Source organism: Thunnus thynnus, chromosome 5 (assembly GCF_963924715.1).
Source record: "Thunnus thynnus chromosome 5, fThuThy2.1, whole genome shotgun sequence".
NCBI lineage: Eukaryota > Metazoa > Chordata > Actinopteri > Scombriformes > Scombridae > Thunnus > Thunnus thynnus.
The window spans coordinates 21,354,046-21,376,936 of record NC_089521.1 but is presented as its reverse complement, the minus strand read 5'-3'; the positions used below and the strand labels follow the sequence as shown (position 1 = coordinate 21,376,936).

Here is a 22,891-nt window from a genome sequence, read left to right as displayed (position 1 = left end):
CTCTCTAATAAAGTAAAATTGATCTTGTGCAGAAGCTCAAGCTCATAGTGGGATCCTGTAATCAGGACTTTCTACCCTGATTTCCCAGTGGGCCACATAGCTTTACCACAACATAAACATGACACACTGCAACAGCAGAAAAAAACATGTGTAAGTGATGCTTTTCCAATTATGACAAGTGCACATGTAAAGCCTGAAAATATTCAGCATATTTAATTCTTCCTGTTGTTTTTGCCTTTGTTAATTACATGATGTTGATATCGGAAATGTTAATAACAGATGGATGGATGGATTTTATACAGTACAAATTAAACGTGATTGTTATTTGTCATCTTTTGTTGTTTACAAGAGCATAATCTATAATGAACAGTATCACTGAGTTAGCTGTACAAAATCATTTTATTACAAAAACATTCATGATTTATTTTGAAAAGCATATTTTAAACACAAAAATCAAGTTCCCTTTGTAAGAAATAACACACCCCTGACGTCAATTTTTGGCCCTTCAAGAATAATCTTGAATTAAGAGGTAAAATGAAACACAGAAGTAAGTTTTACCATTCGTTTTACATTGTAATTTGTAAAAGCCCATAAAGTGTAAAAAAGAAAAAAGTAATTTATTTCCCTGCAGCTGTGTAAACAGACATGGATGATATGTTTCACTCCTCGAGGAAAACTGCAGCTCCTCCACCCGGCTTTGATACGAACAAACTTTGTTTTTCCATCGCTGCTCTGCGTGAATCGGGGAGGTAGAAAGCTTCTCTCACTGCTTGTAAGAAAGACTCCACTTTCTCACTGGGAACCATGGAGACAGCACAGCCGCCCCAACCTGCTCCTGTCAGCCGAGAGCCCACTGCCCCCGACTTCCTGTAACCAACAGAAACAAGAAAAAGCTATTTATGACTAATGTATGTTTCAGTACACTGTTTCAACCTCAGTATGGAGCATAAAGAGTTAGTTAGCTGATAGGTATAGAACATGGAAGAGGTAAAGTGTGATCGTATGATGGTAAAGCAGCACTAAATATACAGCACACAGGATGAGAGTTCCAGATAACACATTTCCTTTAAAAGTCTTTTATTTATTTATTAAATTTGTTTACATTTTTCAACTGTATAAAATAAAGTGGACATTTTTGAGTGAATGTGGAGCCGAGAGTTCTTCTCATAATAAAGACTGATCATTGATTGATTTAGTTTTGTAATGTTCTACAACTTAGAAGCATTTGAAGCTCTATTATTCATTAGTTTAACACTTACATACTGTTCATAATCTGACCCTTGACAGTATCCCCTCATAATTAATCTTCATATCAAACTTCTGAACTGCACATCTATTTTTTCATTCATAAATACTGTATCAGCCATTAATAAATGGGTGATTAATCCTTAATTGAGTTTTCAGGGAGCAGAGAGTAAATTCTTTAGGTTTTACACTATTTGTTCATGGAGAAAAAACTCTATATGGTCTTATGTTACATAAAACAGAACAACATAACAGCCATCAGGATTTCAATGAATGTTATTGAATGTGAAGAATGCAACATTTTTGAATGGTTATTTTTAAAATTTTGTAATATGTACGGGTCAAATTCAACGTGGAACACCCTCCATGTACAAAAATGTGTATCAGCTACCAAAAAATGTTTTAAAAATTTGAAATATTTCCACTTTTGTATATTCTGGGTCACTTTAGGAAGAGTCTTAAAATTGTGACATTTAGTGTGTTTTTACTGATCTCATATGTAAAAATGGGTCAAAGTTAACTTGAACAGTATGTAAGAGTTAAGGATGTACAGTATATGGCACAATATTGGCCTGTAAACACTGCGTAACTGTGAATGTAAATAGACATTTTTTAATAGCAGACATTTCGTCTTGTCATAGTAGGAAAAGGTATTACTATTAATATTAACGATGGCTCTGATTCACTAAGTGTCCCGGTAAGCAATGACAGTGTGACAGTGAGCCAGCATGCTCAATACCAGGACCCTGAAATTGAAGCAGCTAGATGGAACTCAGCCATCATGAGTTTTATTATTTACACCTTTGTTTTTGCAGAGATTACAAAGCAGATATCACTATTACACACAACTAAAAAACTACGTCACTTCACCTAAAGTTAGATGTTCTTAAAGTCCAACTTCTTCTTTTAAGAGTCAAATCTCTAAAACTACATTGGCTACAAAAACCCCAACATCAGCTGTAATATAAAATGTAATTGTAGCTCATTTTATCTCATTCTGTCCTGTATTGCAGTGAGTGAAATGAGACTAATTTGCTGCACTCACAGACAGATGTCCACCAGTTGGTCCAGTTCGGGGCAGCTGCACTCGTACAGGTCTCTGCAGCTTGCATGGCTCTGGTTCATCAGGTCTCCTAGTAGCTGTACGGATTCAGTGGGTTCAGAGTCACATACGCTCTTGAACCGCAGCACCCGTGCAGCTTCACCGTACACGTGCTTGGCTCGCTGGTACAGCTTGAAGTGCGTCACTGAGAGAGAGAGGAGAGAAAGCATGTGCTGTTTTGTAAAATCTGTCTGTTATTCATCTGAATGGAGACTCTGATCCTGCCAAACTTTCTTCTTGGTTGTGATGATGTCGACATAGCTGAGCCAAACTGACATATTTAAATATTTTGATGAAATACCTCAATATCAATAGAATATGATGATATTTTCAGGATCATCTGCAGCTTTTTAGAAGATATTTACACACAAGAACATTTTTGAAAAAGAAAACTATTAGTAATGGCTGGTCACCATTCATTTGTTTAAGCTAGAACAGGTGATATGCTTGAAATTTATGATGTATAAATGTAATGTCATTAAGTCCAGGAATATATAGATATCACACTACATTGATAACATACAACTCATGTAACTATTTTGATATATAAACACTGTATGTGCATGTAATTAGGGCTGCAGCTACTGCTGACCAATCTGTTGATATGTTTTTTAATTTGTTTAGTCTATAAATTGTCATAAATAATGATAAATGTCTGTCACAACTTAACAGAATCTAAAATGCAGTCCAAAAACTCCAAGACATTAAATTTACAGTGATAGTAAAAGAAGAAATTCAAGTTCTCACATTTCAGAAGTTAATATTTGGGATTTTCACTAGATAACTGACTAGATTACTGAACATTCAATTAATGTTTTAATCTATAATCAATTATTCAACTATTTGTTCCAGCATTAGATATAATCCAGATATAAAAATACATAGATGAAGCTATTTGCTGTTTCTCACCATGCTGAGTGTTAGCGCTCAGCAGCTCAGTGGAAAACAGCTCGGAGGTGATGCCCAGAGCCTTGCAGATCTCCTCCCGGCTGTACGGCTCAGGGTGCAGCACCTCGTCCACCAGATCCAGCATCTCCTCCAGAGACACCTTCAGCTCCGTCTGAACCTGCCCCAGCTTCAACAACCTGCCCGAGTCCAGACCCTGCGCCTGGGCCAGCATCTGAGTTCATACCAGCCAAGATATTTTATATAAAGTTTGATGGAATATTACACACATCATCCATCCTGTTCAAATGCCAATCATGTTTTTCACTTTTGCCATATAAATATTTACATATTGCTCAGAATCAGACCCAACACAGGTGAAGCTTGACTACGTCTTCAAGTGCAACACGGAAGTTCCAAGATAATCAGTTTTAAAACACGTCTTTCTGTACATTTTAATGATTTCCTCCATTCTCTGTAAGTCAAATGTCATTAAGCCTGTGATTGTAATTTTTTTTAGAGCAGAAGTTGATTGGTCTTTGGTTACATTATGAATCCTGCCTTAAGTCATGGTGCAGGCTGAATATCTCTTTAAAATACATTTTCGAACTCTGCAACAAAGGACGACTGAAATATAATTGTCAATGAAATAAACTGTATGTAGAAACTGACCTTTACCTGAACACTACAATATGTAAAATAAACATATACACCTATAATATGTAATGGAGTACATACTATATGTCACTGAAAGACACTGTCCCTTAACAAGTATTATGTTTACCAAATCAACCCACTCTTTTTGTTTGAAAATATCATTTCAAAAAAAGAAATAACCCTGCAAAATGCATTAAAAAGTCTGGTGAATGGAGATTTCTTCTCATTTTTATGGACACAATATTTATGCTCATGGGTGCTAGTAAGAGGACTAACAGTACCGGGCCTACAAAACCTTTTTTAACTTGTGTCCCCTTAAAACAAAGTGATGCTTGTTCAAAACTCACATCAAAAGCTGCACATGCAGTAAAACCTTTTTTTCTACATCTTTTGAAGTTGATATTATTTTACCTGTATCTAAATTAACAGACATGATAGTAAACTTATAGTGTATAATTTGTTAAATCATCCTTCGACCCCCCAGAATCAGTTCGAGAACCACTGATCGGGATGAATGTACCTTTGTGGCGATCCGACACTCCACCACACGGATGTTGAAATGAGAAGAGGCAGCTTTGTTCATCTCCTCGCAGCAGTTGGAAATCACAAACACGGCTCCATCTGGGAGTTTGACATCAGTGGCCCGCAGAGGCTGAAACTCTATCAGCTTTGCCTGATGGAGGGCAGAAAATTCAAAAGGTTTAACTGCTGACTAGATAGAAGATATTAAACAACAAACCAGATCATTACTTATATGGTAGGGACTTTGCACCAAACATATATTCATTACGCATCTTTTTAGACAGTTATATAGTGTATTAATGCTTTATAGTGTAGTGAAGCTATTCAACGAGCACAACATACAGTTCCTCTCTCTGCCAGGAATGAGATGGACTGGTCCATGCCCCCTCCCTCTGTGCCAATGTAGCGCTCACATTTGGCACATATCTCAGCCAGCGCCACCTGGAGGAATACAGAACAGAACGAGGAACAGATTAAACAGACCAGTCGAGAAGGACAAACACTCTCTTACATTGACTGACGGCATGAAAGTGAAGCACATTATGGGATCATTTTGAAGTTAGGAGTCATTTGATTAAAATATTTTATGACCATTATTTATTTTACTTACTTATTTATTTTATTGTACTTATGTTTTAAAATGTTTAAGTCCATCTTACTTATTTTAACATCATTGTCTTTTTCAGTTTTATCTAATTCTTATTTTATTTGAGATCTATTTTACTTATTTTTATTATTATTCACATGTGCATTAGTCTTTGTACTGCCTGCATTTGTTCTTACTGTTGGCTTGTCAGTCATCTGTAAAGCATTTTAAATTGCTCTAACTTGTACGAAAAGTGCTATACAAGTAAAGTTTGATTGATCGATTGATCTTTTGCAGATTGAATCTCGTATATTTGTCAATTTCTGCCTAAAAAATTGGTTTTTCTTTAAAAAAAAAAAAAAAAAAGATTATATAGTGTCTACATAAAATGCCTCAATTATAAAGCATTTTACCTTGGAGAGGGACTTCTGATTTGCCTCCATTGTAACGAGCCCGGCACAACAAACTAAGGCACTAGAACTGGACAGGCCAGAGCTGGGAGGAATGGTCCCATCAACGACACACGACATCCCTGATAAAGGAGCAATCCCAAACTTCTCCTGTAATAAAAACATAGCAAACGTAACCAACATTATGTGAACATTTTACCATCATGTATGCAGTATTACAGACTGGATACTATATTCTATCCTTGACGTGAATGAAGAAGCATCAGTGCAAAATCTTACCTGAATACCTTTAACTCCACAGAGAAAATAATAATACCACTTTGGATTGTCTCTGTCTATGGCAATGTCACCTGAACACGACACGGTGAAATCGCTGCAAAGAGACAAACAACAACAGATGAGGATACTGTTTCATGCATTTTAAGCTCCTGAATTAATTACAAAATCAAATGTAAAAGTTCAGCAATGATCGCGAGTGTTAAAGTCTTACTTGTATTGAGGATTTGTGTTGGCAAGTTGGATTGTCCCTGAATTGTTCACTGAGACGGCTGCAAGGATATTCTGTTCAATAGCCATCGGGAGCACAGAATAGCCACAGTAATCGATGTGCTCTCCTGTTAAATGTGAGAAATGTGAAAAAAATATGAGAAGGAGTCGACTGCTGAGTAGACTAAAATAATTTATCTGACCAATATTGTTGGATGAAAGCTTAAATTTGATTATTTTCCTTTCATAAAATTACATATATCTCATTTTTTTTCCTAATGAGGGTGTTGATCCACTTTATGCACAACACACACAGACAGAGATTAAGATCCTCCACTGAAACTATGAATTAAATTCCTTCAGGAGTCAGGAGGGATTTTTTAATATTAGGAGCCTTTCATCTAACAAATAATACAATTTTTTTTAGCAGTTGAGTAAATAATAAAAGTGAAATGAAACCTACCTATGAGATTAACCCTGCCTGGTGCACATGCGTAGAAAAGAGGAGATTTTCCATACTTTGTTTCAAATGTATTTTTTAAGTTTTGCAGCCTGTAAAGAATAAGAAATGAACAATGAAATGAGGGAGCATCAGACACCGAAATCATCTGTTTTCTTCACCTCTCTGTCTCTCTTTCAATCAGCACATCTTACATCTACTCACCTCTCATTGGCACTGATCGCAGTTTTTAACTTGGGCGGATTTGTGGCCATCTCTCCCTGTTTAAAACGACTATGAACTTGTGGCTGTCAGACAGCTGCACTCACAGCTTTTGCAGATCCTGGTCGAGATCAGCTGACTGTCACAAGAGGAGCGCGGACACCAAAACCACTGAACTGGGATCAGCTCTAAAACACGAGTTCAAGATTAGTTCTGTGTCGGTAACTTGGTGTTAGTAACAGAGGAGCTGACTCTGAAACAGCTGACGGTGCAGCGGCACAAACACGGAAGAGGCTGGAGGATAGGGGGCGGAGTCAACTTACGTACAGCGATACGTAGGCTCAGGGCGATGACGTCAGAATATACCTATTTAGTTATTATTGAGGACAGAATTCACCGGACTGTCTCCAAACTCACCTTTAAACATTTTATGGTCAAACCCCAGCAGTCTGGCACTTTAGTTAAAATTGTAAAGAAAGATCTAAAAAAAAAAAAAATTAAAAATTAAAAAGATTTTCAATAGCCTATTTTGGTTTGATTTCAACTGTAACCCCTTAATAATTTCCTGATTGTGCTTTTTGCAAGTCAGGGCGTTTATTTCACCAAGAAACTACTGTATTTTTGTATGACTTATGTTAAAAAATCTAAACAATTTTATTGTCCACGTTTGTTGAACAAAACTAGAAATTCGTCTTCAGCTTGCATAACAATCAACATATATCACATTATTCACATAATACGTTACATTAATTATAAGAATAATAACACGTTATAGAGATGTTAACAACACATTTTCACTTTTTATTTTTCTATTTGACTTGTACTTTAGATTAAATTATGCAACGTATTTGATTTTCACTTACATGTTTTTGTGCCATTATAATTCCGCCTCTCTGAATTTATAAATAATAAGTATTTCTTTTTGATGCAATTATACCACACGTCAGGCATACAGCTGCCAAGATGAGAACATAACATTTTAAAATGCCAGAGATCAAGAGCCAGCAACCTAATTTTCATAAAGTGACCCAGTCAGATGCTGTTTCCATATGCGGTGAACTAAAAAAAAGCAAAGCAATGTGATAGATGTCCCTCTTATTAGAGGACACAGAGTAGCCTATATACCGCCTCAGATTCTGTTAAAGATTTGTTCACATGTGTAATGTTTGTTAACTTATTTCAATTTCCAGTATGATTAATGCACAAAATGTTTATCTTTAGTAGGCAAACCATGTGATTACATAGCCTATAGGTAAACCAATGCAGCAAATGTTTACAGTTTACTGCAATCTTTTGCGTGCTAAGCAATAAAGTGTATGCTTTTTTTGCACTTTTTCTATTATTCAATGTCAAAAGAGTTTGTATAAGGTAAAATAAGTGACGAGAGACATCGCCTTGTTTCATAGACTTGTTTCCAGGGAAACACAGTGACTACACTACCCAGAATTCTAACAACTCTGTTACCATGGAGACGTAGTTAGCTTCGCAGTTCCTGGGTTGGCAGTAAGAAGAATAGTGTTTATAAAGTAGCTACTACCATGCATTTTTTGTTAGGGAGAATGAATATTAGACAGATGTACGAGTCTATTTGTGAAATAACGTCAGTCATGACGATATAAGAAGCTCTGTTCAGTCAGTGTTTATGTGCTCTGCCAATAAGATCCGGAGCGGTTTGGCGCTGCTGCTGCGCGCGAGTTTTCAAAGTGGGCGAGACTGCTGCTTAAAGAGGAAGGGCAGCCGGCTAACGTTAGCCTGTGTTAGCTTTGTATCTCACGAAGCTTACTGCTTGGACAAATAGTAACCAAAGTGGCGTTAAACTTCTGAACGGACCCGTGAATCTGTACGTTTGATTAAACGTAGCTAGCATAGGTTTTTCTTAGCATGGCCAGATCGTTTTTTATGTCTGTCGGGTTCGTTGTTGCAAAGACAAGCTAGCATGGCCAGGGTAACGATAGTTAGCTAGCTTAGCGTCGCTGCTTTGTAATGTAAACAGTAATGTGGCTGGCAGTTAATAAACATTAACGACAGTACTTCAATAAAGGAATAAGCAGCTCACCAAAGGAAGCAACAGCCCTATTTTGCAAGAGGTAAGCTAGGTGTCAGTTTGACTCGTTGATATCAATGCGGCAGTCACATAACTTTTAGCCAGATTATACCGTTATCTTCGGTAACTCATTTACTCATATTTAACGCCAACATCAAACGTAATAAATGACGTCTCCTGGCTCTTTGTAACTTCCCCTCTTACGTTTTTTTGTTTTTCCACCTCTTTTCCCAGCGCACCGTACACCAACAGGCTGTGCATTATGTCTATTGATTTTGACAGTGCTGCTCTTCAAACCCAGCATGATGAGGAAGAATACGATCAAGAGGACTATGCAAGAGAGCAAGAGGTGCAACACACATACTTATTATATTGTAAAACTGTTTTTGCCACTTCCCAGTTGTTGGATTTGGTTTTGTCACTTGCCAGAGTGATTTTGTTAAAGGTACTCTGATTGAGCTATGTTGGTTTCTGTATTGAGCTATGTTGGTTTCTCTATTGTTCATATGAATTCAAACATCTATTAATCAACACGTCAGATTATAGAAAATATTTAGGGTATACTAAAATTATATAAAAAAGTAGCTTGTAATGTGGAGTGCTCCATGCATTACTTGTCTCTGCTTCAACACAATAACTACCAGCTTTACCTCACTGATAGTGCATAATGTTAACAGTCATGTTGGTATGTTAACCTAATTATTACTATCCCTTTTGAGCTGTTGTGAACATTAAATTTGTGAGGTTCTGATTTGTTCTGCTCTGAGTTAGTATTGTTGTTTGGGGAAGCATTTGAGGGTGTGCACTGTTTGAATATTACAAGCACCGGCAGCTTCACAGTTAGATAGGTATGTTGTGTCAGTACTCACGCCTACAATCTGTTGCACCATGAACCTGTGCTATTATTGGCTCAAGGAAAAATCCTCCTTTCAGGTGTGTCACACTGAAACTAGCGCTGCCCTGGTTTTTCCCTACTTTCTCTCTATTTAGGTTACCTTGATTCTGTGCTTGGCGCCACTTGTACTTGAATAGAGTGAGCATGAAGAAACTCACTGAATGTCTTTCCAGTGGGCTAAAATAATCAGAAGAATTGGACTTTGGAAAAATATTAATCTGGAAATTGATTACTTTTTTTGTGGAGTAGCCTATGTATTACACACAAGCTGGTCAAGTGGACAATGTTTGCCACCGGTAATTGGAATGTTTCTGCTCCAGTTAACCATGCTATATGTTTTGTCTAAACAATGGAGTTCTTTCTGAGCAAAACACGGCAATACTGCAGGGAGTCGACCACATGCCAGGCACATTTTGGATGTTTCACACAGAAGGTCTTTTCTGCAGAAAGATTGGACTAGGAGGTTATCATGTGGCTTCACAGCTGATGCAGAAGTGCCTCTTTAAAACTTTGTTCAATGTGTAAGTGGGATAATATGGGTCCTTCGGTTGTGGACACAGTGGAGGATTTGAGGAATATTCAACAGTCCTTGTGGGAAGTAAGTCCAGCTGGCTCTGCTTGTTCCATCACTCATGGCTGGTTGCAAAGCAAGACTGGTCAGTCTGTTACTGACGTAGAGTAGAATTTGCTTTGTTGTTTTTGTGACATAAAGTGCTAAGCTGTTTCGACATGAAGACAAAACATTGTTGTTTGTCAGTTTTTTGTTTGTGTTTGTTTTCACCAAAAGCATACTAAGTGTATTTTACAAATACAGTAGAGCTTTATTCCAATGTGAGATGTACACATATGCTAAATGACACATAAAATACCCATGTTTGTGAATACTAAAACTTATGGAAAATGTTTCTTTATCTGTATTGAGCTTTATTCATCACTGGGCAATAGAATTTTGGTTTAACCTATTTTCAAAATACTGAGTGCTGAATTTTATTGAAAATTAAATTGTTTCTCAAAATTGATGTTTTAGATCTCTTTGAAGCAAAATTGTAAAAATGTACCTTCTGATGTATTTTATATGCCTAGCAGTGATTGCTGCTCCTCTCTGCTGTTTTTTTCTGTGTTCCTTTTATAACTTGGTTGCAGAGCAACCTTGGTGACTCATTTCCATGTGCTATTTTTCTACAGCTGCACAAACTGCTCACGGACCTGCCTGATGACATGCTGGATGACAGTATCGACTCCTCCTCCCCAGAGCTGGAGTACTCTACCTGCAGCAATAAAAACACTGGCAACAGGTAACACATACTGTATGTGGTTGTTGACACATTAATAATCTGCATAAGTATGAGTGACGTTCAAAACAAGTGAGACATACCATGAGTACATTCACTGTGATATAATTATGCTTTTTCTTTGCCCTCTCAGCCCACGGTCCACATGGACTCAGCAATGGTCAGACCATCCAAGGCCAAACTCTCATGAACAGGTATGGTGTTAGTTTGTTCTCACAGATTTTTGTTTTCTAAACTTCTAATTTAAAAAAAAATGAATCACTGTTATTGTCAACGTCTCTCTAAAGAACTATGAAGTTGACTATGATCAAGGCTCTCATGAGTACGCTTATGAGGATGGAGAAGTTCAGATCAATGGACATCAGTGTCATCCTCAAACTCAACCTCTGCCTCGCACCTGGAACCAGCAGTCACAGGATCACCATTTCACACAAGATTATATGCACACCAGCATGGGAACAGAAAACTCCACAGAGACCAATGATTTTTCCACAGATGAAATGTCTAACCCATACTCTCAAGCCACTAATAACCCCGTGGAATATAACGGAGAAGGAGGACGCAGGGACAACCACATCTACGGGGAACACAACAATGCCAGAAATCATTTTCAAGTCAGTGGAGTTTTTTATTTGGTCTATTTCATCATTGCAGAATAAAGTAACAGCACATGCATTGATGGTTCATTACCATTATTGTTGCTCTTGTCACATAAAGTCTCTTAGAGCTTATAAAACAGACATGCTGTCTAATTTCAATTATTTTTCCCTTTATGTATATTATACATTTTATTTCAAACATGAAATATATACGTGTGCCTTTCCTTTACCTTAAATAACTGTCAATGAACATTTTGTTATTGTGCAGTCTGCACGTTGTGTAATGTCATTGTGGGTTATAAGAGTGATACTGTAGTTTAATTTTGCTACTTTGAGTTTGTTCATTCTTGAGTTGCTGAAGACAATATTTTAATTTCAACATGATGTGTTTCTTGTGTTTTATCATCAGAATTTGAAGTCTGGAGCAGCAGACAGAGTTGTGGATCAGTACAAGGCCAGCTACAATCCTCACCATCCTGCCCGTCAGCCAAAGATGTTTAACTCACAGGCTGCACACCAAGAACGTCAGTTTGACCATCTACAGAGAGAATTCCTTGACTCGACACAACGTAAGTCTCACAACCTTGATTAAGCCCTTGGATTAATACCACAGGAGTAGAGTGATGTAAATCACAGTACTGTAGCTAAAAAAGTGATCTTGTCTCAGCCTCCAGACAAAAATCACATTTACTGGAGCTCTACAATAGTTTGAGTAGAAACACTGGGTTCAATATTTAGTTTTTATAAAGTGGTTTATTTTAAGAGTTTTATTTCCTCTTTTAGAAATAAAAATTATGCTTGAAATTATGCCTATTATATATGATGAAGTCAGAAAGGATTCATTTGGTTATTCAGCCTGCATGAAAGTGTAATTTCTCATGCAATTGGTAAGTTGCTTTAATAGCCTTAATTAGTCAATGTTTTTTGGATTCTCCACCCAGGATGTAAAAACAGGGAGTTGTCAGCTGATTACATCAGTTTAAGGCGTCAGTGATTGATGTGTTGAATATCAATTTTGTGCTGCGTTTCAGAAACTGCTGATAGGGAGCAGCTTGCCCAGCTGCAGATTTTAAACAAGGCTCAGCAAAGACAAATTGAAGACCTGGAGCAAAAACTGGAGGATTCAAGGCGTAACATGAGATATCTCGAGCATCAGTTTGCTATCGTCAAAGGTATGTTTCGCAATGTTTTAACTTTCAAAATAAGGGGTGAAAATTGCATCTCACTTTATTACAATACTTAACCAGTGAAAAGTAATGTGATTTGACTGATTTTGTTATACATCAAGGATTAAATGTCATGCTACTGCATGTTATTATTTATTGTTTTTATGTTTTCCTGCAAACATTTAAAAGCATTTGTGTTTGGCACTTTTATATTTCAAATGTGTCTGGTTGTGGCATAAAGACATATTATAGGATGTCTCTTCATACATATCTGTCCCCTTGTGGCTGTTAAGAAGCATTGCAGTGTCTACAGACACAGAGGGACAGGATCCTATGTTGGCCTTATGTGTCCATATTTTCTTGCTTGACTCTTACGGGAACATAACATAATATTTTTAATTATCAATAGATGAAAAGGATGGTCTAACCGTGAGTCTCAAGGAATCAAGTCGACTGGTTGAAGAGGCCAAGGAGCGAGAGGTTCAAATGCAGAGTAAATTTAAGACAATGGAGCAGCAAGTACAGGCCCTGAATGAGAGAGACCAGGAAGTAAGTTCTGTTCTGACACATCCTTCTTTTATTCCAATCCTCTTGATTGTTTAAAGCAAAATACATACAGGTTGTATAACCAGTGGTGCAGGAATTGATCCTGTCACAATATTTTGCCCATGATAATAAACAATGGTATTGACAGTCAACTGCAGTACATTAGATTATCTGTAATTGGAGAAACTTGTAAAAAGCAAAATAATTGTTGAAAAGCAATCAGACATACAAGGTTTAATTAATGGATTTTAAGGCTGTGTCAGCTTTACAGAATCTAATATGAAACACCTCACTGAAATGTTTCATAATACATCACTGAAACAGAAGCAACGCAGACAGTATGAATATCTTCATAGAAAGCTTTGATACAAGATGCTTGTTTGTTTTTAGTTTTGAGTTGTTGAGACAGTATTTTTACTTTGATTGCAGAACATGAAGAAGCAGAGGGTGGCAGAGGCTGCAGTAGACAGTATGAAGCAGCAGATGTTGGAGCTGTGTCGCTCCGACACCCTGTCCAGAGCACGGGAGCAGCATGATCGAGACCTTGCTGTCATAAAGGAGCAGCATGAGGTTGCACTCTTGGCCATAGAGCAGAAGCTTGACTCTACCTCTCAGGCTCTGAGTGAACAGGTCTGTAGTTTTACTGTTACAGGATGCAGCAGTGAAACATAAGATTAATGTGTCAACTTGTTAACAATTATTTTAAATTCAGATAAATATCCAGACATTTTCATAGTCCAAGTAACTTGAAGAAATACAATTGTAAACGTATGAGTATGTTAACAGTTGTTTGTTGCTTTCAGATTGCTTTAAGTCAGAGGTTACGAGAGCAGGTGAAGCAGCTGGAGCGCCAGAGAGAAGAAGAGCAACTGGAGAGAGCCAGAGTTGTCAATGCCCTCACTCAGCGTCTGGAGGAGAGTCAAAAACAATGTGCCAAGCTTCTGCAGACAAGTGAGTGAACACCTCTGCATGTAGACTGTAACCACATTTTTAACATGACTGAGCAACTTTGATATACATGCTCTTATTTTTCTCTGTTGTGGTTCTGTTGTCTCAAGGTTCAGTGCAGGAGACGAGTCAACTGCAAATCAAACTACAGCAGGCTCAATCAGCCAAGGCACTGAGTGAAAATATGAACAAAGTCTTACAGGTTTGCTCTCCTATTTTCTGTGTCAGGATGGAATCATCCTCAAAATGTTATTACTCAAAAAAAGGTGCTTAAACTTGGTTGACTGAACTCTTTTTCTTTTATTTTACATTTTATCCTGAAGGAGGACCTGGCCGATTTGAAGGAGCAGATTACTCTGTATGAATCTGCTGTTAAACATGGTGTTATTGCATTAGACCTGAATGGTGACTGGGAGAACCAACTGTCTGAATCCTGTATGGATTTAGGATTAAAGAAAACCAACAGGAAAAATGGCACTCTTCACAGGTACAACATGATAATAGAGTCATCATGACTATGAGTCTTTGACTTCTTGAATTGTCTGTGTCCTTTTGTCTTTGTTTGCAAAATGTTTACTATGAAACTTTGTGAACAGACAATATTTCTACCACTCTCACTAATATTAATAATAATCCTTTTTTCCTACGCCATGGTCAGTACTGCCCTGGCTAACCTGTCAGACTCTAAGCTGCCAAAGGATGAAGCTTTGCGGCTGCTGCGAGTGGAGATGCAGCGCTGTCTGGGTAGTTTAAAGGGGAAGCGGCAGAAGATCAGCCATCTGCAGGAGGAGCTCCAGCACTGTCAGGCCAGAGTGAACGAGCTGCAGACCCAGTTAGATGAAGCCAAGCTCAGCTCTTCGGTGAGGACTCTACATGACCAGACATGATGTTAAATGCAGAAAAATGGAAAAACATGCAAACTGTTTAGGCAAGATGATGAACGTTTAAAAACAGGGACCTGAAAGGTTTAAAGAATTATATTATTGTACGTTTTTCACTAACACTATTCAGTTGTGCTGGCAAAAAAAAACTAATGATATCAGATCTGTCCTAAATGGTAGATGGATAATACACTTCATGAATAACAGGTAGGAGATTAAATGGCTCTGATGCAGACAGTGATCATAAAAAATGCATCTATGTCCACAGGTCAGAGAGACCAGCCCCATCAAACATCTAGACATGACTGGAGAGTCTAAGAAAGAGTTAATCAGACTACAGGAAGACAAACGACACTTGCAGGAACAAGTGGAGGTTGGTTATCACCAAATGAATCATGTATTAATATTTTGTTTGTGTTTTGATTAAACAACAAAAGGTTGTTGTTCTGTTCCACTTCTAGGTGCTAGAAAATAAGATTAAGGAGCTGAAACTGAGTGAGGACAAGGTGAAGTCTGCCAACTTGGAGCTGTGCACCAAGATGAGGGAGATGATCCAGGACATGGACCAAGAGAAGCAGGAGGCTGCGGAGCGGTAAGACACCGTCGGAAATAAGATTACATTTAATGTTTTCTTTTTAACCTCCTCATGAGGTGTTTGTGTGTATTTATATGTATGGTTTCTGTTTCTTCATGGAGATCTGAGCGGATCAACCAGCAGTATAGGGACGACGTAGTGAACCGAGTCAAAACAGAGCTCATGCTGGAACATGACGCTCATGTTGAACAGCTGACCGCACAACACCAGCAGCAGCTCCAACAACTGCAGTAAGTCTACAGTATGTGACTGAGAATTTGAGTGGTCCAGAAACTTTTGCAACTTATTCACATTAATTATTGTTTCCTACACAGGACCCAGCTGTCTGAGGTCAATGATAAGATGTTGGCAGTGCAAGAGTGTTACATATCTGTCTGCAAGGAGAAGGACATGCTGGAAGAAAGAATACGAGACAGGGAGAAGGAGGAGGCTTTGATGAGAGAAAATGAGGTATGCAAGATTCAGAAATGTGTATAAAATATTAATTATGGTTGTTGTGAAATGTTTAGTTATTCATTTATCAAAATTGTTGGTGATTAGTTTTCTGTCAAACATTAAGGTCATTTATCAAATGGCTCATTTTGCCTCTCAAATTTAGTTTGTTTTTATGTTTATCATTGTAAATTCATTATTTGGGGTTTTGGACTGTTCAATATGTCTATATTTACCTAAGTTTTCTTTTGTTTATATGTTAGTATATACAGATGTTGTATGTGTAAATTCAGCTTGGAGTGGAAGCTTTATCTATACATTTTTTAAACTATTTATTCCCATGACTGTTGCTTTAAGTTGTATTTCATCTAACTGTTACTGAGCAAATAATTTGCCTCTAGATTGTCTGAAGAAAGGAAATTATTTCTGATTGATCGGTTCTCATTTTCAGCAAAAGATGAGAGGGGAGAGCGGTACAACTGTGAAGAAACTGAGAGCTGAGCTTGAGGCTCAGCATCAGGCCTCAATAAACCAGCTGAAAGCTCTGTGGTCCAAAGAGAAAGAGACTGAGATCCAGCAGCAGGTGAACTCTCACGTAACCTCAGCCAAGGCTGCTTGGAAGGAGGAACTGCAAGAGGTATGTTTTCCACAAATTACTGTCCATCTTCCTCAAATCAGTGATGACGGTGTCAAATCAGACTTGAAGTTTTGTTCTGTTTCTGTGCAGATGGAGAGGACCTGGACCCAGAGGCTGGAGGAGGCTAGTGGAGAGAAACACAGACAGACTGCTGAAGGAACCTGTCAGACAGATAAGACTGAGGCCAGCAGTGTGACAATCACTGTTGAGGAGCTGGACTCCAGACTCAGTGCCCAGAAACTGCAGCTGCAACTGGAAACTGACAAAGTCAAACGCAAAGCTGTGGAGGAAGCCAGGAAACAAGCCCAGAGAGAGCTTCACGAGAAACACCTGGAGGACATGGCCAAACAGGTCAGTGGGCTTTATATAATACTTATGCTAGTTAGTCAAAATGTTTTACTCCATGTTTTGTATGTATGGTACCAATTGGAATTAGGATGTGGATGTTTACCACTAGACTTGGTGAGCATACAGTTGTTTTTAGATTTTGTTTCACACACTTTCAGATTTTCATGAAGATTCATCTGGTTCATCCTATTATTATTATTATTATTATTATTATTATTATTATTATTATTATTATTATTGTTATTGTTATTATTATTGTTATAAAAAGGTCGTAAGGTAGTAAACGTGTGTGACATTGTTACAGGTTGAAGGTGCAGTGACCAGAGCCTATAATCGCTGGATTGAAGATTTGACTTCATTACCAGAATACCAAGCTTGTCTCCAGACAGAGAAGGAGAAATGGGAGGAACAACAGGAACAACACACAGAACATCAGGTATGACCTGATGGTTTTCATCTTTGTGAGCTAAAAAAGTGTCACTGTTGTTATCTGGCTTTTCTTTTCTGATTACACATCTTTCTTTAAATGTGTCAGGTAACCCAGGCCCTGAAGGAGGCAGAGGAGCAGTGGCTTAAGCAGCACAGGAACCAGCTGGAGGAGCAGAGCTCTGAAGCGCAGAGGGTGGAGGAGCTCCAAGAGGAGGTGGCAACTCTCCAGAGCCAGCTGGAACAAGGGAGGAGAGAGCAAGGTGCCCTGCTGAAGGCTGAGCTGGCCGGAGCTAGAGCGGCCTGGAACCGAGACAAACAACAGGAGATCTCTGTTATCCAGGTTCACAGTGAGCAGGTGTACCAAACCAAGCTGCAAGAGCAGCGCAAGAAGCTGGAGCAAGCTCTGCAGCAGGCTAGACAGGATGCCAATCTCCAGAAGAAGGAGCTGCTCCTGCAGATGGAGGCCAAGCTGCAGCAGACTCTGAGGGCCAGGGAGGAGGAGTGGAGATGTCAGCAGGCAGAGAAGGAGCAGGCCCAGACACAGCAGATGAGGGGGGATTTACTTGCAGAGCTTCAGACTGGGCTGGCTGAGGTCCAGGGACAACTTCTCAGGGATCCCATAACAGATCAGCAGGGCACCGAAGAAACCAGGAGGACCAGCGGGGCCATGTCAGAGGGCACAATAACACACATCATCCAAACTTCCTGCAAAGACATAGTCAACAGAGCAGTATCCCAGGCCAAGAAGGAGTGGAAAAGAGTGAGTGTTATTAGATTATCTGTTGTTTAAAGATGAAACAAGTGATTGTATCTGTTAATTATATAAGAGGACTGGCTTTGTTCAATGATTGATTTACTGAGTCAACAGACTACGAAGGTTAGAGTGTTTAACCACAAGAAGTACTGCCATGATTAAAGGCTGCAGCATTGAATTATACCAATTTTTGAATGTGCTGTCTTTATGATGTTGTGTTTCTGATGTGGTAAATGTTCCTTTTATGGCTTCATTTTTTCCCTCCTATAGATAAGTGAGGAGCGGTTGAGCCGGGTATTAAAAGAAACGCAGGAACAGCACGAAAAAGAAATCGACAAAATGCAAAGTATGTGACATAAAGTATCAACTAATTTCATGAAACTGAAGTTGAGTGACTATCAACAGTTTATATGACATTATCATCTACTATATCACCCACTGTTTCCAGGCTCCTTGTCCCAGAGGAGAGAGCAGACTCGTTGCAGGAAGGATTGTGTTGAGACTGCAAGTAAGCTGCAGAAGAAGAACCAGGAGCTCCAGAGACACTTAGAAAAAGCGTGTCGGCAACTCCAGCACAGCGTTCGAGAGCACAAAACTGCTATACAGCATCTCAAAGGTATTTTATTGCATTTAAAATGTGTGTCTAAATGGCATCTAAATAGATTTACTCAACTGTATCTGTGCATCTGTGTTAATGAGATACACTAATGTTTATTGTAGATGAACATGAAAGCAGCTTACAAAAAGCAAAGGCGGAGCATCTGCAGCAGCTAGAGGATGTGAAAAAAGCCAAAGAATCCTCAGGGTTTGTATTGTTTTTGTCATTTCTACTCTTTATTTCAAAGGTCATAGAAATTAATTATTGTTTCTCAAGCTGTATTGTTACACTGTCTATTGTCACATGCAAAGTATGTCAAAAAATGTATTTTTTCCTTTCAAGATAAGTTTGTTTAAGGATATCAGATCTGGTTGCATATTTAAATATTCCACCAAATTAAGTCACAACTCAGTGAACCTCCCTGATTTACATAAATAAATGAATAAAAGCTAGTTAACATTCAGCCTTATGATAACTAGCTTGACAAATGGGATTATGTTGATTATGTTTGCTTGATGTGTTTGACTTTTTACTTTTGAATTGTAAGTAATCAAATCAGTTATTCCTTCTAGATATTATGTCCCGCCCTGACATCCATGCAGAAACAAGAAAGGAAATTAAAGCTCTAAAAGTAATTTCATGAAAAGTAATTTCATGAAGACCCAATTCAGAGTTGAAGTTTGACAGAACAGCGCTTAGCCTACTGCTGTTTTTATATCTATTTGATTGAAAAACATTTACACTTTGTGTAGCCATGAGTGAATAAATGTAATAATTTGCAGAAGGCCAGAAAATAGTTTTACAGGATTCATGAAACTTGGTTTGTGGAAATTAGTCATGTAGGTTCTGCTCAGTATTCAAACAATAAATAATACATACTGTATTAATGTAGCTTTTACTTGATATGTGGATTTATTGTCTTCTTTTAAGCCACATGATGAGCATGGTGGTAGTAGCATTGATAACATGAATTTCAATAAAATGATGCGAACACATTTAATGTTCTTTCTTACAGGACTTCAGATCAACTTTCTGACCAACAAAATCTTCAGCAGGGCCTCGAGGAGATGAAGCAGCAATACCTGCAGACTGTAGAAAAGATCAGAGGTTGGTAGTGATGACCTTCGAAAATATTACATCTTTGATGAAAGGAGTCGTGCAGACAAAAGTAGACACTATTTCCACACTACATGCAATGTCCTGTACCGCATGTGGATCTCCTCACCATGTGTGGATTTGATGCAGGTTTGCATGTTTATACGTACATGCCTAGAACCTCACCAAGTCACTCACAGACTGTAATTGTGTTTGTGTGGCAGGAGACATGCTTCGTTATCTCCAGGAGAGTCGGGAGAGAGCAGCAGAGATGATCCGCGTGGAGGTGCAGAGGGAGCGGCAGGACACTGCCAGAAAGATGCGGCGCTATTATCTGACCTGTCTGCAAGAGTTACTGGAGGACGGAGGAAAGACGACAGGGTAAGAGGCCATAATTGTCCTAAACTTGTTTGCGGGTTTCATCATGGTTCCTCGGGCTAATTGTATTGATCTTCCTGTCTGCTGCAGGGCTGAAAAGAAAATAATGAATGCTGCAAGCAAGCTGGCAGCTATGGCTAAAGTGCTAGAGACACCTTTCAAAAGTAAATCTGGAAAGAACTACAGTTTACCAAGTGAGTCCTTTTGTATAGAACTGCTTTACTGTTGTTTTTTTTTTTTTTCCTCAATCTGATTGTGGTGTTGACATGCGTTATTGTATTGACAGGTTGTTCGACAGCTGTGTCCACCACTGGCTGCCCTCCAGGTTTCAATAAGAACCCGTCGACACTAACTGAGCTTCTTGACGTAAGACCAGAGGAGAGATCCCACAGGGGAAAGACTTCTGCTGATTCAGAGCAGAAACTAACCGCTGCAGTGAGGACTAAACCTTTGAGCCACCAGGACATTTCTGCATCTAGGAAAGATGAGGCCGCAGCGGATGCGGGGATTAAGCTCCAGGCGGCTGGCAACACACAACTCCACTCTCATAAACCTTCTCAACAGATGGCCTCTCCGTCCCAGGTGGATTTCGCCTGTTTGTCTGTGAGGAGTAAGAACAGGGAGTTGTACCTGCAGGGAGGTGAATGTGTCATAGCAGACAAGCGCCTCAACTCAGAGCGACAGAGCAAACCCCCCCTCTGCCAGGAGGCTCCTGTCAGAGATGAGAAACGGACCGACTGGAGCATGACCAGCAGTGACTCGGACATGGACTTCCAAGTCCCCAGACTATCCTACTCAGGAAGGAGAGTAGAGCCGGTGAGGCCGTTTTCTGTGTCTGCTGCATCAGCCACTGACTTCAAAGAGTTTGGTAGTCTTACCCCGGACGCATCTGACCTGACAGTTTATAATGAGATCGCTAAGAAGACACCTCACACCCAAATGTTGAACCATCCCAAAGCGAAGATGAGCGCACACAGACAGCCCACTCCTGGCTCTGAGGGTGAGAAGCAGCATGGCGTTGGTTCCAGGCCTCTGTTCTCTGAGTTGAGACAGTGTCAGCAGGACAGCGGCTTTGACAGTCCTTTCTTCCAACAGAAATGATAAAAGTGAAGAACAAGTCTGAGGTGAAGTGGGGAGATGAGTTTGAAACTCATTTGATGATTTAAATAAGTTTACCAAATTGTGCCTTTTAGTACTGTGTTTAAGGGTTACATTTTATAGAACCTTCATGGATGTGTGCAGTGTGTTCATGTGTAGCATGTTGCATTAAAATTAAAGGAAATAGTTCAACATTTTTAGAAATACACTTATTTGCACTTCTACTTATTTGCTTTCTAGCCAAGTTTTGGGTGAGAGGATCGACACCATCTCATGTCTGTACTCTCAATATGAAGCTACAGCCGGTTAACTTAGCTTAGCACAAAGACTGAACACAGATGGAAACTGCTAGCATTGCTCTGTCCAAAGATAACAAAATCGCTAATTAACACATCACTGTATTGCTTGTTTGTTTAGTCTGCACAAAAACCAAAGTGTAACAATGAAAAATGTGGGTTTTACAAGGGGGGTTATGTGCCAGTGACTACAGCAAGTCACTGCTCCAAGCCAAGAAATAATAAACAAATGAGATATAACATTTGATGACAGTTTCTTGGCCAGGGGGAGATTGAAACAGACTGGATATAACATGTAAGCTAGGCTAGCTGTTTACAGTCTTTTTGCTATGCTACGCTAACCCACTGCTGGCCGTATCTTCACATTTACCACACAGACATGAGAGTGGTATTTATCTGCTCATCTAACTTGACCAGAAAACAAATATGTGTATTTCCCAAAGATGTCGAACTATGACTTTAATTCATAGCTTGTTCCAGTGTTTAAAAAAAAAAAAAAAACGCTGGTTACATTTTATACCTCTCTGTTGTGGCCTAGATTATGTGTCACATCAGGCAACAGCAAAACATTTAGAGTTCTGTAAATACTTGTTTATTTTGGCCTTTCATAATCCTGTTTGCATTTCAGTCTAGCTTTCAAAATGCAGCTGCGGGTCTTTGCCTCACTGAGATTTAGGTCAGTTTGAGGAGCACAAAGCCAAAACATAAACTTGCTGTCAGAATATTTGCAGTGCTCAGTCTGGATTTTACAGTGTTGGTGCTCACTGTTACCCTGAGAGGTCTGATGAATACAGCCTCGATGACTAGAAACCCACAAAACTTTTCTACATTTTCACTGTGACGGTGTTAAAGTTCATAGTGATATTTCACTGTAACAAACATCCTTCATTTTTTTATGAATACCACAATGTTTGCTCATGAAAGCGAATGTCTTACATCACTTACCTGTGATGTAAGTGATGCAAAAAATGTCTCCAGGTCGAAAGTCGTGGTTCTGCCCATTCTGTAACTTTAACCTGTGATATCCTGAAGAGATACCGGCTGCACACTGAGCTGCTGGTTTAGACAAATTGTGTCGTTGTCGTGTTTTCTCTCTTTGGGATCAGAAGGATTTAGATTCCAGTGTGTTTTGTGTTTTTATATTTTAAAATATTTTATATCAAGTTAATGAGATATGCTGTGCATAGATAATACATGTTTTTTTATATATTGTTTTAATTTCATTTTAATAAATCTAATGACCTTGCCACACATTCAGAAGTGATAATTGATTTGTATTTGTAAGAGCTGATAGATCTAGAGGTAA

At 38.8% G+C, this 22,891-nt stretch overlaps 2 protein-coding genes across 2 annotated transcripts; one reads left to right on the top strand and one right to left on the bottom strand.

Annotated features, from left to right (window-relative positions):
- Window positions 1-185: 185 nt before the first annotated feature.
- Window positions 186-8,781, bottom strand: galk2 (galactokinase 2). Its single transcript, XM_067590082.1, has 11 exons — window positions 8,611-8,781; window positions 6,558-6,742; window positions 6,357-6,445; window positions 5,898-6,021; window positions 5,687-5,780; window positions 5,411-5,557; window positions 4,754-4,852; window positions 4,410-4,562; window positions 3,257-3,467; window positions 2,291-2,492; window positions 186-867 (listed from the first exon to the last, which is right to left on the bottom strand). Exons 2-11 carry the CDS (start codon window positions 6,605-6,607, stop codon window positions 660-662), a joined length of 1,377 nt encoding a protein of 458 aa, XP_067446183.1. The 5' UTR covers window positions 6,608-6,742; window positions 8,611-8,781; the 3' UTR covers window positions 186-659.
- cep152 (centrosomal protein 152) lies at window positions 7,982-22,838 on the top strand. Its single transcript, XM_067590078.1, has 28 exons — window positions 7,982-8,641; window positions 8,833-8,947; window positions 10,679-10,788; window positions 10,919-10,979; window positions 11,073-11,399; window positions 11,794-11,953; window positions 12,416-12,556; window positions 12,960-13,099; window positions 13,526-13,726; window positions 13,900-14,047; window positions 14,155-14,246; window positions 14,368-14,531; window positions 14,703-14,904; window positions 15,194-15,298; window positions 15,387-15,517; window positions 15,622-15,750; window positions 15,835-15,970; window positions 16,404-16,589; window positions 16,680-16,940; window positions 17,242-17,373; window positions 17,473-18,126; window positions 18,391-18,466; window positions 18,569-18,736; window positions 18,841-18,925; window positions 19,734-19,825; window positions 20,038-20,194; window positions 20,282-20,385; window positions 20,478-22,838. The coding sequence occupies exons 2-28, from the start codon at window positions 8,861-8,863 to the stop codon at window positions 21,290-21,292; spliced, it is 5,064 nt and encodes a 1,687-aa protein (XP_067446179.1). The 5' UTR covers window positions 7,982-8,641; window positions 8,833-8,860; the 3' UTR covers window positions 21,293-22,838.
- Window positions 22,839-22,891: the final 53 nt, after the last annotated feature.